General features: G+C 40.9%; 1 protein-coding gene across 4 annotated transcripts in view; it reads left to right on the forward strand.

Moving 5' to 3' along the window:
- LOC144592116 (protein unc-13 homolog B-like) overlaps nucleotides 1-12,952 on the forward strand; it is a 344,358-nt gene that overhangs the window by 32,650 nt on the left and 298,756 nt on the right. For all 4 annotated transcript variants that reach the window (XM_078396494.1, XM_078396502.1, XM_078396509.1 and 1 more), the window contains exon 2: nucleotides 798-827. In XM_078396494.1, coding sequence (XP_078252620.1) covers nucleotides 798-827 — 30 coding nt within the window. The remainder of the gene's footprint in view (nucleotides 1-797; nucleotides 828-12,952) is intronic.

The raw sequence follows: 12,952 nt of genomic DNA on the forward strand, positions 1-12,952 counted from the left end.
AACCTTCCATGTGGAACCTTGTCAAATGCCTTACTGAAGTCCATATAGACAACATCCACAGCCTTGCCCTTATCAATTTCCCTGGTAACCTCTTCAAAAAATTCAAGAAGATTAGTCAAACATGACCTCCCAGGCACAAATCCATGTTGACTGTTTCTAATCAGGCCTTGATTATCCAAATAATTATATATATTGTCCCTAAGTATCTTTTCCATTTATTTTCCCACCACAGACGTCAAACTAATAGGTCTATAATTGCTAGGTTTACTTTTAGAACCTTTTTTAAACAAAGGCACAACATGCGCAATGCGCCAATCTTCCGGCACCATCCCTGTTTCTAATGACGTTTGAAATATTTCCGTCATAGCCCCTGCTATTTCTGCACTAACTTCCCTCAATGTCCTAGGGAATATCCTATCAGGACCTGGAGACTTATCCACTTTTATATTCTTCAAAAGTGTCCGTACCTCCTCTTCTTTAATCCTCCTAATTTCCATCACTACGCTACTTGTTTCGCTTACCTCACATAATTCAATATCCTTCTCCTCGGTAAATACCGAAGAAAAGAAATTGTCTAATATCTCCCCCATTTCTTCCGGCTCAGCACATAGTGCTGAGTATGTAATTGTTTAATCTTTTCTTGGAAAAAGTTTAGTTAAGCAACCTCTAGTGATCACATTCATGATTAATTGCACAGCTGCTTTGTTTTATATCTGAATTGCAAATCATTTGAAATAATGATTCCTTGGAGTTAATAATTTTTCCCCCTTTTTTCCCTCCACCTTTCCTTCTTGTAGTTAAGAAAGCCAGCCTCAGAGGATCTCCAGGTAAGATTCCAGTACTGAATTAAAAATAACATTTCTTGGTGTACTGTTGTATTTTGGTGTCGTTTTATTAACGGTAAAATTGCACCACATTGAGGATTTTTAAAGAGATTTTTATCTGATTTCTAAATAATATTTGTGCAAATCATATATGCAAAGAAGAAGAGTGGTATTAATTTATGTAATCAATTCCTGTGAAAATTAGATTGAAATTATACATTGTGGAACTAAATGCCATTATATTCTAACCAAAAATGGAAACCATCTCATTGTCAATTCACCTTTTCCTTACTTGATAACTCACTGACTGGATAGCATGCAACAAAAAAACTTTTCACTGCAGCTCAGTACACATAACAATAATACACCAAACTAAACTAATCTAGCAAGATTTTTTGTGCAATTATGCCCTAAACTGCAGATTTGTTTTTGCTTTGACCAAAAGATGCCTTTTGATCTCCAACAGCTTCATATGATTTTGAGGAAAGTTTAGATTGAACTCTGCATTCAGATGTGTTTGCTGAAGTTCTAAAGTTCTGTAAAGCTTAACTTCAAATTATCCTTGACGGAGAGGAGGGGCAAAAATAGAATTTGGTTTATTGTTACTGGAAATGCCCCTGTTAAAGTCAGCCCCGATCCAGTACCACAATCTGGGGTGTTAACATCAAATAAAATCATACTAGTGTATTGTTACCCCAGAATATGCAGTTGTGAAGAGGGAATCCATGAAGGATATTGTACCAAGAAGATTTCTCCATGGTAAAGTCAAGATCAGTTCAAATGAAATGCCAATCTTGAATAAGATCATTAGTCATTCAAGTTGATTATTGCTCTAACTGAACTGGGGAAAACAGTGACTTTTTGTTTGAATCATCCAATTATTTTGTTTTTCAGTTTTATCGTTCCTATAAATACAAAGGAAAAGTGTGCTTTAAATTATTCAGCCATTTGTGAAAGAAAATCCTTCCCAATGCTATTCTTCTGGGAATGGTTTAATGGAAATTCCAAGATGGCTGTCCTATTTCAAGTCACTCCAAATTAACACCAGCAATCACTCCTGTTGCATTCGTATAGAAGTGAATGACTAAATAGTGACCCGAGACAGCCCACTGTGAATATATTCAATGAGATTTGTATAAGGTGACATGCAAGATTTTATTTTGAAGGAGTGACTCTTGCATGAATAACTGTACAACAATTAGTTTGAAATATGTTTCCACTTTAAGAAAAAGAGATCAAATAGTTTACTATATTATCACAGTGCAGTGTGTCTTTCAAAGGTATTTAATAACAATAACTTTTATTCACAAATTTTAATTACCAATTTCTTGAAAGGAGGGTGAATGACAGGCTGATATTTCCATGTGTTCACTTTAGTATTTGGTATTTTGCTGCTATTGTTTTATAAGTGGAATCTTTTGGCATAACCAGTTGAGTTGGCATTAGTTATGTAATAAATATGATAATGTCAATCCTCAGCAAGTTGCTGTCTACTTCTCTGCAAGCATGTTGTTGTCTTGTAGAATAAATGGTGGGTTTTCGAATTTACAGTATGCACAGAGTTGATAACTGTACAAATCCTGAAACATCTTTTCATCTTGCATTTGCCTGACAATTAGGATTATGACAGTGACCCCAAAAGGCTGTCTGAATCTGCAATTAAATTCTGGCAGGACCAACATTGGGGAGGAGGCAGTTCAGAAGAATACAGATGAGAATTTCCTATGTTGTGGAGATCATGAAATTAAATGAATAATTTCCACACTATTGTATTTTCATTGTTTAATTTAAGGAAAGAGGGTTTGAGTGCCAATTCCTTAACCCCAGCATTGAAGATGAACTCATGCTGTCTGTTTTTACAGATATATTTAGGTTTATTATAGTCATAAATATCAGCGTACGGTGAATAGCTTTGATTTCCACGTTATCCAGTCAAAACAGCTAATATACAAAAATACAATCAAGCCAACTCAAGTGCAGTAGGAAAGATTGCAGAACATAGTTCAGCATTGCTGTACACAGTTCGAAAGACCAATGCCCACAATCAGTCCCTACCTTGGCATATGCAAAGATAATTCTGAAGTCTGATAGCAGCACTTTCCAGCTTCTATTCCTTTTACCCAACGGGAGCTGGGAGAAGGAATGATCGGGTGGGACAAGTCTTAGATTATGTTGGCTGCTTTCCTGTCGCAACGTGAAGTGCAAATGGAGTCAATGGTGGAGAGTCTGGTCTGCATGATGGACTGGGCTACATCCATAACTGTGTGCAGTGTTTTGTAGATTCGGACAGAGCTGTTCACAAACCAAGCTGTGATGCAACCCAAAAGAATACTTTCTACAGTGCATCTGTAAAAGTTTGTAGGAGTCTGTGGAGACATGCTGCTTTGGTTGTCTCTTCCCTGTGGTTGGTCTATGCCAGATTGATGGCAATATTTAAGCGAAGGAACCTGAAGGCACTTCACGAGAGTGTGGGTGGAGTGTACATGGTGTAGTTCCCCAGGGAAACAGTCAGCGGCTCCATCACCACCGCCTTGTATTGTCAGAAATTCTCCAGTGTGAGGTTGTTTGCTGCAATGGAAAGCACAGTGACCCCAGATCAATAAAGGCTTCCTGATGGGCCGTGGCTGTAGACTGGGAACGTGGTCGGAAGCCTTTATCGAGGTGCCGCGGTCTCGATGCCTCCCAGACCGTCGTGTACAACCCGGGGCGGCTGAGGGAGCCGATGACTGGTTCCCGGGTCGGCACCACGGAGGGGTGAAGTGGGGCGTCGACAGCGGTGAGGCAGCGGCGGCGGCAACGGTGAGGCCTCGGCAGCGGTGAAGCGGCGGCAATAGTGAAGCCTTGTGATGATGGGGCCTCGGAGGTGGTGAAGTCTTGCGGCGGCGATGCCTCACGGGTTGATCCGCGGTTGACGGTCAATGATAGCGTGGAGGACCACCCTGAGGGGGGGGAGGGGAAGAACAATGGAGGATCCGGCGCGGGGGGGAGCGCCGTGAGGGGGGGGAACAATGGACAATTGGGGAGGGTGGGAGAACAAAGCGTGGGGGGGGGGCGGATAGGGGGGTGGAGAACAAAAGGAGGAGCTGATGTGCTTTGTAACTTTGTCAGTGCCTTAGGTGGCCACTATTTGTATAGATTGGGTATGCTAGCAAAGAATTTCATTGTGCCTAGTCACATGTAACAATAAAGTATTCCATTCCATTCCATTCTGAGCACTCCACCACTTCTGTAGTGGCACCAATGAAGCTGATTGGAGCATTTACTCCACCATGCTTCCTGAAGTCAGTAACTCGGTGCTTCAACTTTGCTGACATTCAGAGAGCGGGTGTTGTCCTGATGCCATGTTTCTAAGCTCTGTCTCCTTCCTGTCTCCTCATTGTTCATGATTCAGCCCACCGCAGTGGCGTCATCTGCAAACTTGTAGGTAGAGTTGGGGCTGAATTTGGCTGCACAGTTGTGAGTATATAGGGAATACATCGTGGACTGAGAACATATTGTTGCAGTGCACTGATGTTGAAAAATATGATGGAGGAGATGTTCTCACCTATTCTCACTGATTGTGGTCTGTGGGTGAGAACGTAAAGGATCCAGTGGCACTGTGGGGTGCTGACTCCTCGGTCTAGTAGTTTGGAGGTGAGTTTTGATGGGATCATTATTTTGAAGCTGGAGCTAGAATCAATAAATAGGAATCCAACATAGGAGTCCTTGTTGTCTAGGTGTTCCAGAGATGAGTTTAGGGCCAATGAGATGGTGAATGCTGTGGACCTGTTGCAATGGTAGGCAAACTGCAATGGATCAAGGCTGGCTGGGAGGCTGGAGTACATGGGCACCATCACCAGTCTCTTGAAGGACCTCTTGATGGTTGATGCCAGAGCCACTGGATGGTAGTCATTAAGGCATGCTAACTTCGTTATGCCTCCATAATCTCCAAAGCCACCCCTTTCAGAACCTGAGGGTGCAGTCCATCTGATCCAGGTGACATCCACTTTCAGCCCTTTCAGCTTCCCAAGCACCTTCTCCCTAGTAATAGCCACTCCACTAACTTCCAACCCCTGACTCTCTTGAATTTCAGGCACATTGATGGTGTGTCTTCCACTATGAAGACTGATGCAAAAAAGTTATTCAACTCTGCCATTTCTTTATTTCCCATTATTACTTCTCCTGCATCAGTCTCCAGTAGCCCAACTTCCACTCTTGCCTCTTTCTTACTCTTTATATAACTAAAAAAAATTGCTATCCTCTTTTATATTATTGGCTAGCTTACCTTTGTATTTCATCTTTTCTCCAATCCTCTGACTTCCCACTAATGTTTGCTATGTTATACACCTTCTCTTTTAGTTTTATACTGTTCTCGACTTCCCTTGTCAGTCACGGTCGTCTCTTTCTCCCCCTACCATCTTTCTTCCTCTTTGGAATGAAGGATCCTGCATCTTACGGATTATTCCCAGAAATTCCTGCCATTGCTGTTCCACTGTCACCCCTGATAAGATCCCTTTCCAATCAACTTTGGCCAGCTCCTCCCTCATGCCTCTGTAATCCCCTTTGCTCAGCTGCAATACCGACACATCTGATTTCACCTTCCCCCTCTCAAATTGCAGATTAAAAAATCTTTTCATGTTGTGGTCATTATCTCCTAATGGTTTCTTTTCCTTGAGTTCCCTTATCGAATCCGGTTCATTACATAACACTAAATCCAAATAGCCTTTTCCATGGTAGGCTCCACAACCAGTTGCTCTAAAATACCATCTCGTAATCATAGTTTACAGGTTAGAAGTAGGCCCTTACAACCTTTCCTATCCTTGTGAATATCTAAAAGTCTTGTAAAAGTTGTCATTGTACCCCCTCCTACAGCTTCTCTTTGCAACTTGTTCCAGAAATGCACCACCCTCTGCATGAAGAAATTGCCTCTCTGGTCTCTTGAACGTCTTTTGCACTCTCGCTATAAACCTGTGCCCACTAGTCGTGGACTCCTCCACCCTAGGAAAATACTGTGACTAATCACTTTATCTGTGCCTTATGACTTTTTTTACACCTCAATAAAGTCACCCCTGTAAGTTCCTACACTGGAAATAAAATGTTTCCAACCTTCCCTTATAGCTTATAGTTTGATTCCTGGTTAACCTTTTCTGCAGCCTTTCCAGGTTAAAGTTATACAATATTCCAAATTTGGTCTCAGCATATCTTATACAGTTTTATGATGACATCCTAGCTCCTGTGCTTAATACTACTGCCTTACCTACACCAAAATACCAACCTGGAAAGTTTCCAGTCAGGTTTCAGGGCCCACCACAGCACAGAGTCTGCCTTGTTGAAGGTACACAACAACCTGCTTCTCGCCATCGACACCGGCGACTGTGCAATCTTGCTCCTTCTTGACCTCAGCGCAGCGTCCGCTACAGTGGACCACACCATCCTTATTGACCGTCTCCGGTATGGGGTTGGCGTTGATGGCACTGCCCTGAGCTGGTTTGTTTCCTACCACAAAAATAGGAGTTTCTCCATCAACATAGGCAATTATTCCTCTTCCCCAGCTAGCCTCTCCTGCGGGGTTCCACAAGGCTCCATCCTAGGTCCCTATACATGCTCCCCCTCGGCCAAATCATTCAAAGGCACAGCATTTCTTTCCACTGCTATGCGGATGACACACAGCTTTATCTCCCCCTGAGACCCAACAACTGGTCAAATTTAATCAGCCTCATGCACTGCCTTGAGGACATAAAATGCTGGATGGCACAGAACTTCCTTGAACTAAACGAGAGCAAGTCTGAGGTCATCCTATTCGCCCCCCCCCCCCCCCCCCCCGACTCCATCAAAACGATAACAGGCAGCCTTGGAAGCCTATCCTCCCTAGTCAAACCGCATGTCAAAAACCTTGGCGTGATATTTGACTCTGCATTAAAGTTTGACAAGCAAGTCAACGCTGTGGTAAAAGCCAGCTTCTTCCAGCTTCGTCCCATAGCTAAAATCAAACCATTCCTCCAATTTGACGACATGGAAAAAATCATTCACGCATTCATTTCCTCCCGCTTAGACTATTGCAACTCCCTATACACTGGGATCAGCCAATCATCCCTGTCCCGCCTGCAATTGGTCCAAAACGCCGCAGCGAGACTCCTGACGGGTACCCGTAAAAGGGACATCACCCCGATTCTGGCCTCTCTCCACTGGCTCCCAGTACGGTACAGAATCAACTTCAAGCTCCTCCTATTCACATACAAAGCCCTCCCATATCAAAAATCTTCTAACCCACCACTCTATCTCCAGGTCCCTCAGGTCGGCCGACTTGGGGCTACTCACTATCCCGCGGTCTAGGCTTAAGCTCGGGTGACCGCGCTTTTGCGGTTGCAGCTCCTAGACTGTGGAACAGCATCCCTCTCACCATCAGAACTGCCCCCTCTACTCCCTAGCGTTTGAGGCCCTCTGAGGGGGCGCTGTGAACTGTTTATGTATGTGTTGTTATGTTTGTGTGCCATTGTATGTTAATTTTCTTAGTACCTGAACTGATGTACGGCACTTTGGTCAACGTGGGTTGTTTTTAAATGTGCTATACAAATAAAATTGACTTGACTTGACTTAATACTTTACTGACTATTGCATGGCAATTTCTCCCGTCAAATTCTTCCTATAGCGCATCTGCCGAAGCTCTAGAGAATTATCATGGACATGCCAATCTTCTGAAAGTAAATACGTAGATCAGCACATCAGTGTGAAAGGGCAAGGTTAGGTTGCTGCTGATATGGATACCTAGGAACTTGAAGCTATCTCTACAGCATCGCAGTTGATGAGAGCAGTCATGTTCACCCCCATCTCACCCTATCAAAGGTATTCTCTGATCTATTCATTTCACCCCCACTTTCTCTGCATTTGCAATCCAACTTAATTATTACCTTTCTCAGTTCTCTGGAAAGGTCTTCAACCTGAAATATTAAATAGTTTTCTTTTCACAGATTCTGCCTGATCTGCTGAGTGTTTCCAGCATTTTGTTTCTTTTCAGATTTTCAGTATATACAGTTTCTTTGGTCCTAATTTATGTTAAATAATAAATTAGATTGAGAAGAGAAAAAAATAATATTGGTGGAAAGATTGTTTAATTGTCATGTTTATTGGCAGGAGAACAATTACATTCTTACTTGCTGCAGCTTTGCTGACCCATTAATGTAATGATACACAAAATACAACAATCAGTAATACAATACATTAAGAATCAGTAACCAAACCATAACGATTCAAAACTGAAGTACATAATGCAAACAAAACAAAGTCCATAGTAGGTCGTAGTTGCCAAGGCAGGGTTATGGTTAGTGTTGTACAGTGTATAGGTGTATTATAAAGAGGTATTTAAAATGGGAGCACATTTTAAATACTGAGGAAGGATATTCTTGCTATTGAGGGCATGCAGCGTAGGTTTACTAGGTTAATTCCCAGAATGGCATATGTTGAAAGACTGGAGCGGCTAGGCTTGTCTACACTGGAATTTAGAAGGATGAGAGGAGATCTTATCGAAACATATAAGAACAATAAGGGGTTGGACACGTTAGAGGCAGGAAACATGTTCCCAATGTTGGGGGAGTCCAAAACCAGGGGCCACAGTTTAAGAATAAGGGGTAGGCCATTTAGAACGGATATGAGGAAAAACGTTTTCAGTCAGAGAGTTGTAAATCTGTGGAATTCATTGCCTCAGAAGGCAGTGGAGGCCAATTCTCTGAACGCATTCAAGAGAGAGCTAGATAGAGCTCTTAAGGATAGCGGAGTCAGGGGTTATGGGGAGAAGGCAGGAACGGGGTACTGATTGAGAATGATCAGCCATGATCACATTGAATGGTGGTGCTGGCTCAAAGGGCTGAATGGCCTATTCCTGCACCTATTGTCTATTAGACCACAATAAGGATATAATTGTATGAGGATTTGAAGAGAATTGGGGGCAAAAATCTACAGAAATTGTACTTTATTTTTCTGCTTGAGCTATTTCTGAATCTTGGCAGAACTCCACAAAGGTGTCAACAGCATGAACTGTAGGAAGTGTATGAAATGATTACTGCTTACCATTTTGGTATTTACATTTCTGAATATAATTATTAGTGATTGACATTCACTTTCCATATAGCCTGGTGTTAAAATGTTTGATATTGGTGAATGCTTGTACTTTTCATTCTCACCAACCCTTCAGGGTATAACATGTTTATTGCTGCCTTTAACTAATTTGGATCCGTTCCTATTTTTAGCCATTATTTTGATTCCTTTTTCATGTGCAATTGAAAGTTAATTGACAGTATAATTGTAAGTTAATTAATAAATTTGTTACATGGCAAATAGTATTAACAATATGCATTTTGATACGTGCGCTACTGATAAAGAAGGAATACTTTTATGTAGATAGACCTTGTGCGAGAAAGGGGGATGTTTTGAGAGATGTAAAAAAACAAAAACTGTGGGACTTGGCAATATCAACATTGCAAATATCATTTGGGCAAGAAAGATGTTAGTTCCCAAATTATAACACGTGACTGAAAAATGTACATATTAAAGAAAAAGATTCCAAGAACCGTTGATAAATATTATGTTGCTAATGTTGAGCAGTAGTTGCTATGTATAGAACCAAGAGAAGGGTTTTTTTTTGATATTGCAAACATTAATAAAGTTTGCTTCAACTTATGCACACCCAATTTGTTTAATCTTGAGTCAGAAAATTTTGATAACTTTATAAGTTAACTCAAAGACCCAGATCAGTATTGTTTAATTTTGCTGTTTTCACAGCTGCTTTGGTGCAGATTCTGGAATCTTGTGGCTATCAATTAAAATGTGTATTCCTGTTCCTTTTGTATCTTGTATTCCAAATATGATGGCTCCTTTGTATTTTAGTATTCTTTGACCACCTCAGAACATCTCTTCCCAAAGAGAAGAAAGTCAGAGGAACATTTCATTTTTTAGGGTTCTATTGCAATGCTTTGCAGATGATTTGAACATTGTCTAATTAGAGATAGTGGAAACAACTTTGAAAGATGGGATCAAATATTTAATTATGAATATACCGTGTCTGTGGAATTGCACTCTGTACCTTCCTCTTTGATCTACCTATTCTTCGTGAAGATTGGTTTATACATTGGGGGCTGAAAGGTCTGTTTTTGTGCTGTATGATGTTTAAAGTGTGCTCCTAAACAATAAAATGCCATGGTGCCGTTTGAAGAGAGGTTGTGCTGCATTTCACATATTCTTGACTATATTTTCCAAACCAAATTTTGGTAATAAATTCTGGCAGTATAACGATCTGAAAATTGGTGCAGAGATGGGAGAATAGCCATTTAATCTCAAAGGCAAACTATTCTAGTTTAATTTACTAGACTATTAATCCAAAAGTATGATTTTATGAGTTAGAGAACAGTTTAAATACATCTTGTCTGAGTCTTTTTGCAATTTTTTATTTAAAAGTAGTCAGCTACTTTCGTGGAATTGAACAAGTCTCAGTAGGAGGCCTGTCAGTATGTCAAATGTATGATGGTGCCTAGAGGATCAATCTCATCATTCCCAAACTGCAAATTTTTTTTTCTCCAGAACCCATCCAATTCACTGGTTAACGTGTTGATTGATTTAGTTTCCACTGTCCTCGCAGGTCATCCATTCTGGTTCACTGTCTGAAGAAGGGCCTCGACCCAAAATGTCACTTGTCAGTCTGTAGAAGGGTTTTGGCCTGAAACGTCATCTTTCTCTGTTCTCCAGAGATTCTGCCTGAGGTGTTGAGTTACTCCAGCACTGTGCTATTGTGTATTAACCAGCATCTGCAGTTCTTTGTTTCTTCATTATATGTGTTGTTGTTGTTAAATAAATTAAGTTTTTCTTGTAGATTTCTTGTATGTTTTTGCCCAAACCTCCAACCCCTGTGTCTTTAACCATCTGCTAATAGGAACAACTTCCCTCTACAAAATCTAAATGTAAAATGATTTTGTACACCGTTATCAGATCTTCTCAACTTTCTTTGCTCCAAAACAGTGTTCCAGTTTCTCCAGTCTAATCTTCAGTCACAGACTGCCGTCAATAGTAAAATAAGTTAGACACAAAATGCTGGAGTAACTCGGCAAGACAGGCAGCATCACTGGATAGAAGGAATGGGTGATGTTTTGGGTCAAGACCCTTCTTCAGAAGAAGTTGCTTTTCAGCACAAATACTAGTACCAATCAGTTCCTTACGGATTGGTAGTAGAAGCACTGCTTTTCTTTATATATGTTAGTGATTTGGATTTGGGTGAACAAGGCACCATATCCAAATTTGCATAGGACACAGAACTTGACACCGTGAGAGGAATAGACCAAGATGGTGGAATGGGGGCATGTACCTGATGAAACTTAATGTTGAGAAATGTCAAGTGGTGCATTTATTTTGCCTCTGCTCATTCTTCCTCAAAGGGATACAAAAACGGAACTGCAAACAAACAAGAACAGTTTGAAAGTGGCCAGACAGGTTGAGAAAGTAGCTATCTGAGCCTTATAAATTGAGGCATAGGGATACCAGAGTATGTAGGTAATGGTGAATGGTGTACTATGCCCAGCTCTGAGCATTACACTTTTGGAAAGATGTAAGGTTTTTGCAAGGTTAGGGAAGAAATTTACCAAAATGACTTTAGGGGTGAGGGACTTCGGTTATGCAGGATATCGAAGGATATGGATTATGTTTATGTTAGATAAGGGATAGTCTTGGCATCATGTTTGGCACAGACATTGTGGGTCTAAGGACCTGTTCTTGCGCTGTAATATTTTTTGTTCTAAAACATTCCAAACAATGGTGCTGTTTTGTTTAGAGTAGAATAGTTAGAATTTTTTCAATTCTTATGTTTGTTTTGTAGAATTTCAAAAATGCCCTAATTGTTACTTCAATTCAAAATGATTTATGAGATCAAGGCTTCAAGGTCAGTTTATTGTCACATGTACCAGTTAAGGTACAGTGAAATTTGAGGTACCATACAGCAATACTAAGTTAAAAGCAACAAGACACACAACCACATAAAATAAAAGTTAACATAAACATCCATCACAGTGGATTCCACATTCCTCACTGTGATGGAAGGCAATAAAGTTCAATTTTCTTCCTCTTTGTTCTCCCGCGGTTGGGGCCGTCAAACCATCTGCAGTCGGGGCGATCAAAACCCCCGCAGCCGACAATCGAAGCCCCCGTCGGGGTGATTGAAACTCCCGCGTTAGGGCAATTTAAACTCTCTCTGCGGCATGGAGCTCCCGAGTCGGTCTCTTCTTACCACGGGTTTCACGATGTTCAAGTCCACAGGCCCCGCGGTTGGAGCTTCAATCCCCGGCAAAGGGATCGCAAGCCCCGTGATGTTAAAGTCCCACAGACTTCTGCGGCTTGGAGCGCCTGTCTTGGCCGCCAACTTCACGATGTTAGGCCGCAGTGCAGACGGAGATACGATATGGAAAAAAATCGCATCTCCGTCGAGGTCAGAGATTGAAAAAAAGTTTCCCCCAACCCCCCCCCACCCCCCAACCCCCCACATTAAACAAACCAAGAAACACTAAAACATACTTTTTAACACGTACTTAAAATAACAAAAACAGAAGAAAGGACAGACCTGTTGGCGAGGCAACCACTGCTAGTGTTGACACCCGGGATTAATCTATTAGAAAAGTCTTTGTTTCTGGGTCAGTTTAACTTGTATATAGCCACCAAAGAAATGTTTGTGTTTTTGTAGGACAAGCAGGTAAAAATTGTCAGCCTTTTGTACTTTATAGCAAAAATTCAATTTCACGTTTTATTTTCCTCTTGCAAGTTAATATTTTGCTTTAAAATAACCCATAATACGTGATCTAGAGCATATCTCTAGGTTTCCATTTAAAAACCTGCATATGTGTTTTAAATGTATTTTCTCCTTTTGAGGCACACATTTACATATTTCTTTGTTAAATGGTTGAAACTGTTGTGGTAATTTGCAACCTGAGTATTTTACTTACCTCATGGCTCCAGTAGGTTTTATTTTGTTTCCTCATCTCATATATATATATATTTGTGAGATTTGAAGACTCAACAGCTGACTATATATATACAAATCTCACAAATGTCTCATCCCAGTTCCGTTAGAAAAAGAGATTACATTTACGTGCACAATTTAAATTGGCAATTCCTTGCAC

Source organism: Rhinoraja longicauda, chromosome 1 (genome assembly GCF_053455715.1).
Source record: "Rhinoraja longicauda isolate Sanriku21f chromosome 1, sRhiLon1.1, whole genome shotgun sequence".
Lineage (NCBI taxonomy): Eukaryota > Metazoa > Chordata > Chondrichthyes > Rajiformes > Arhynchobatidae > Rhinoraja > Rhinoraja longicauda.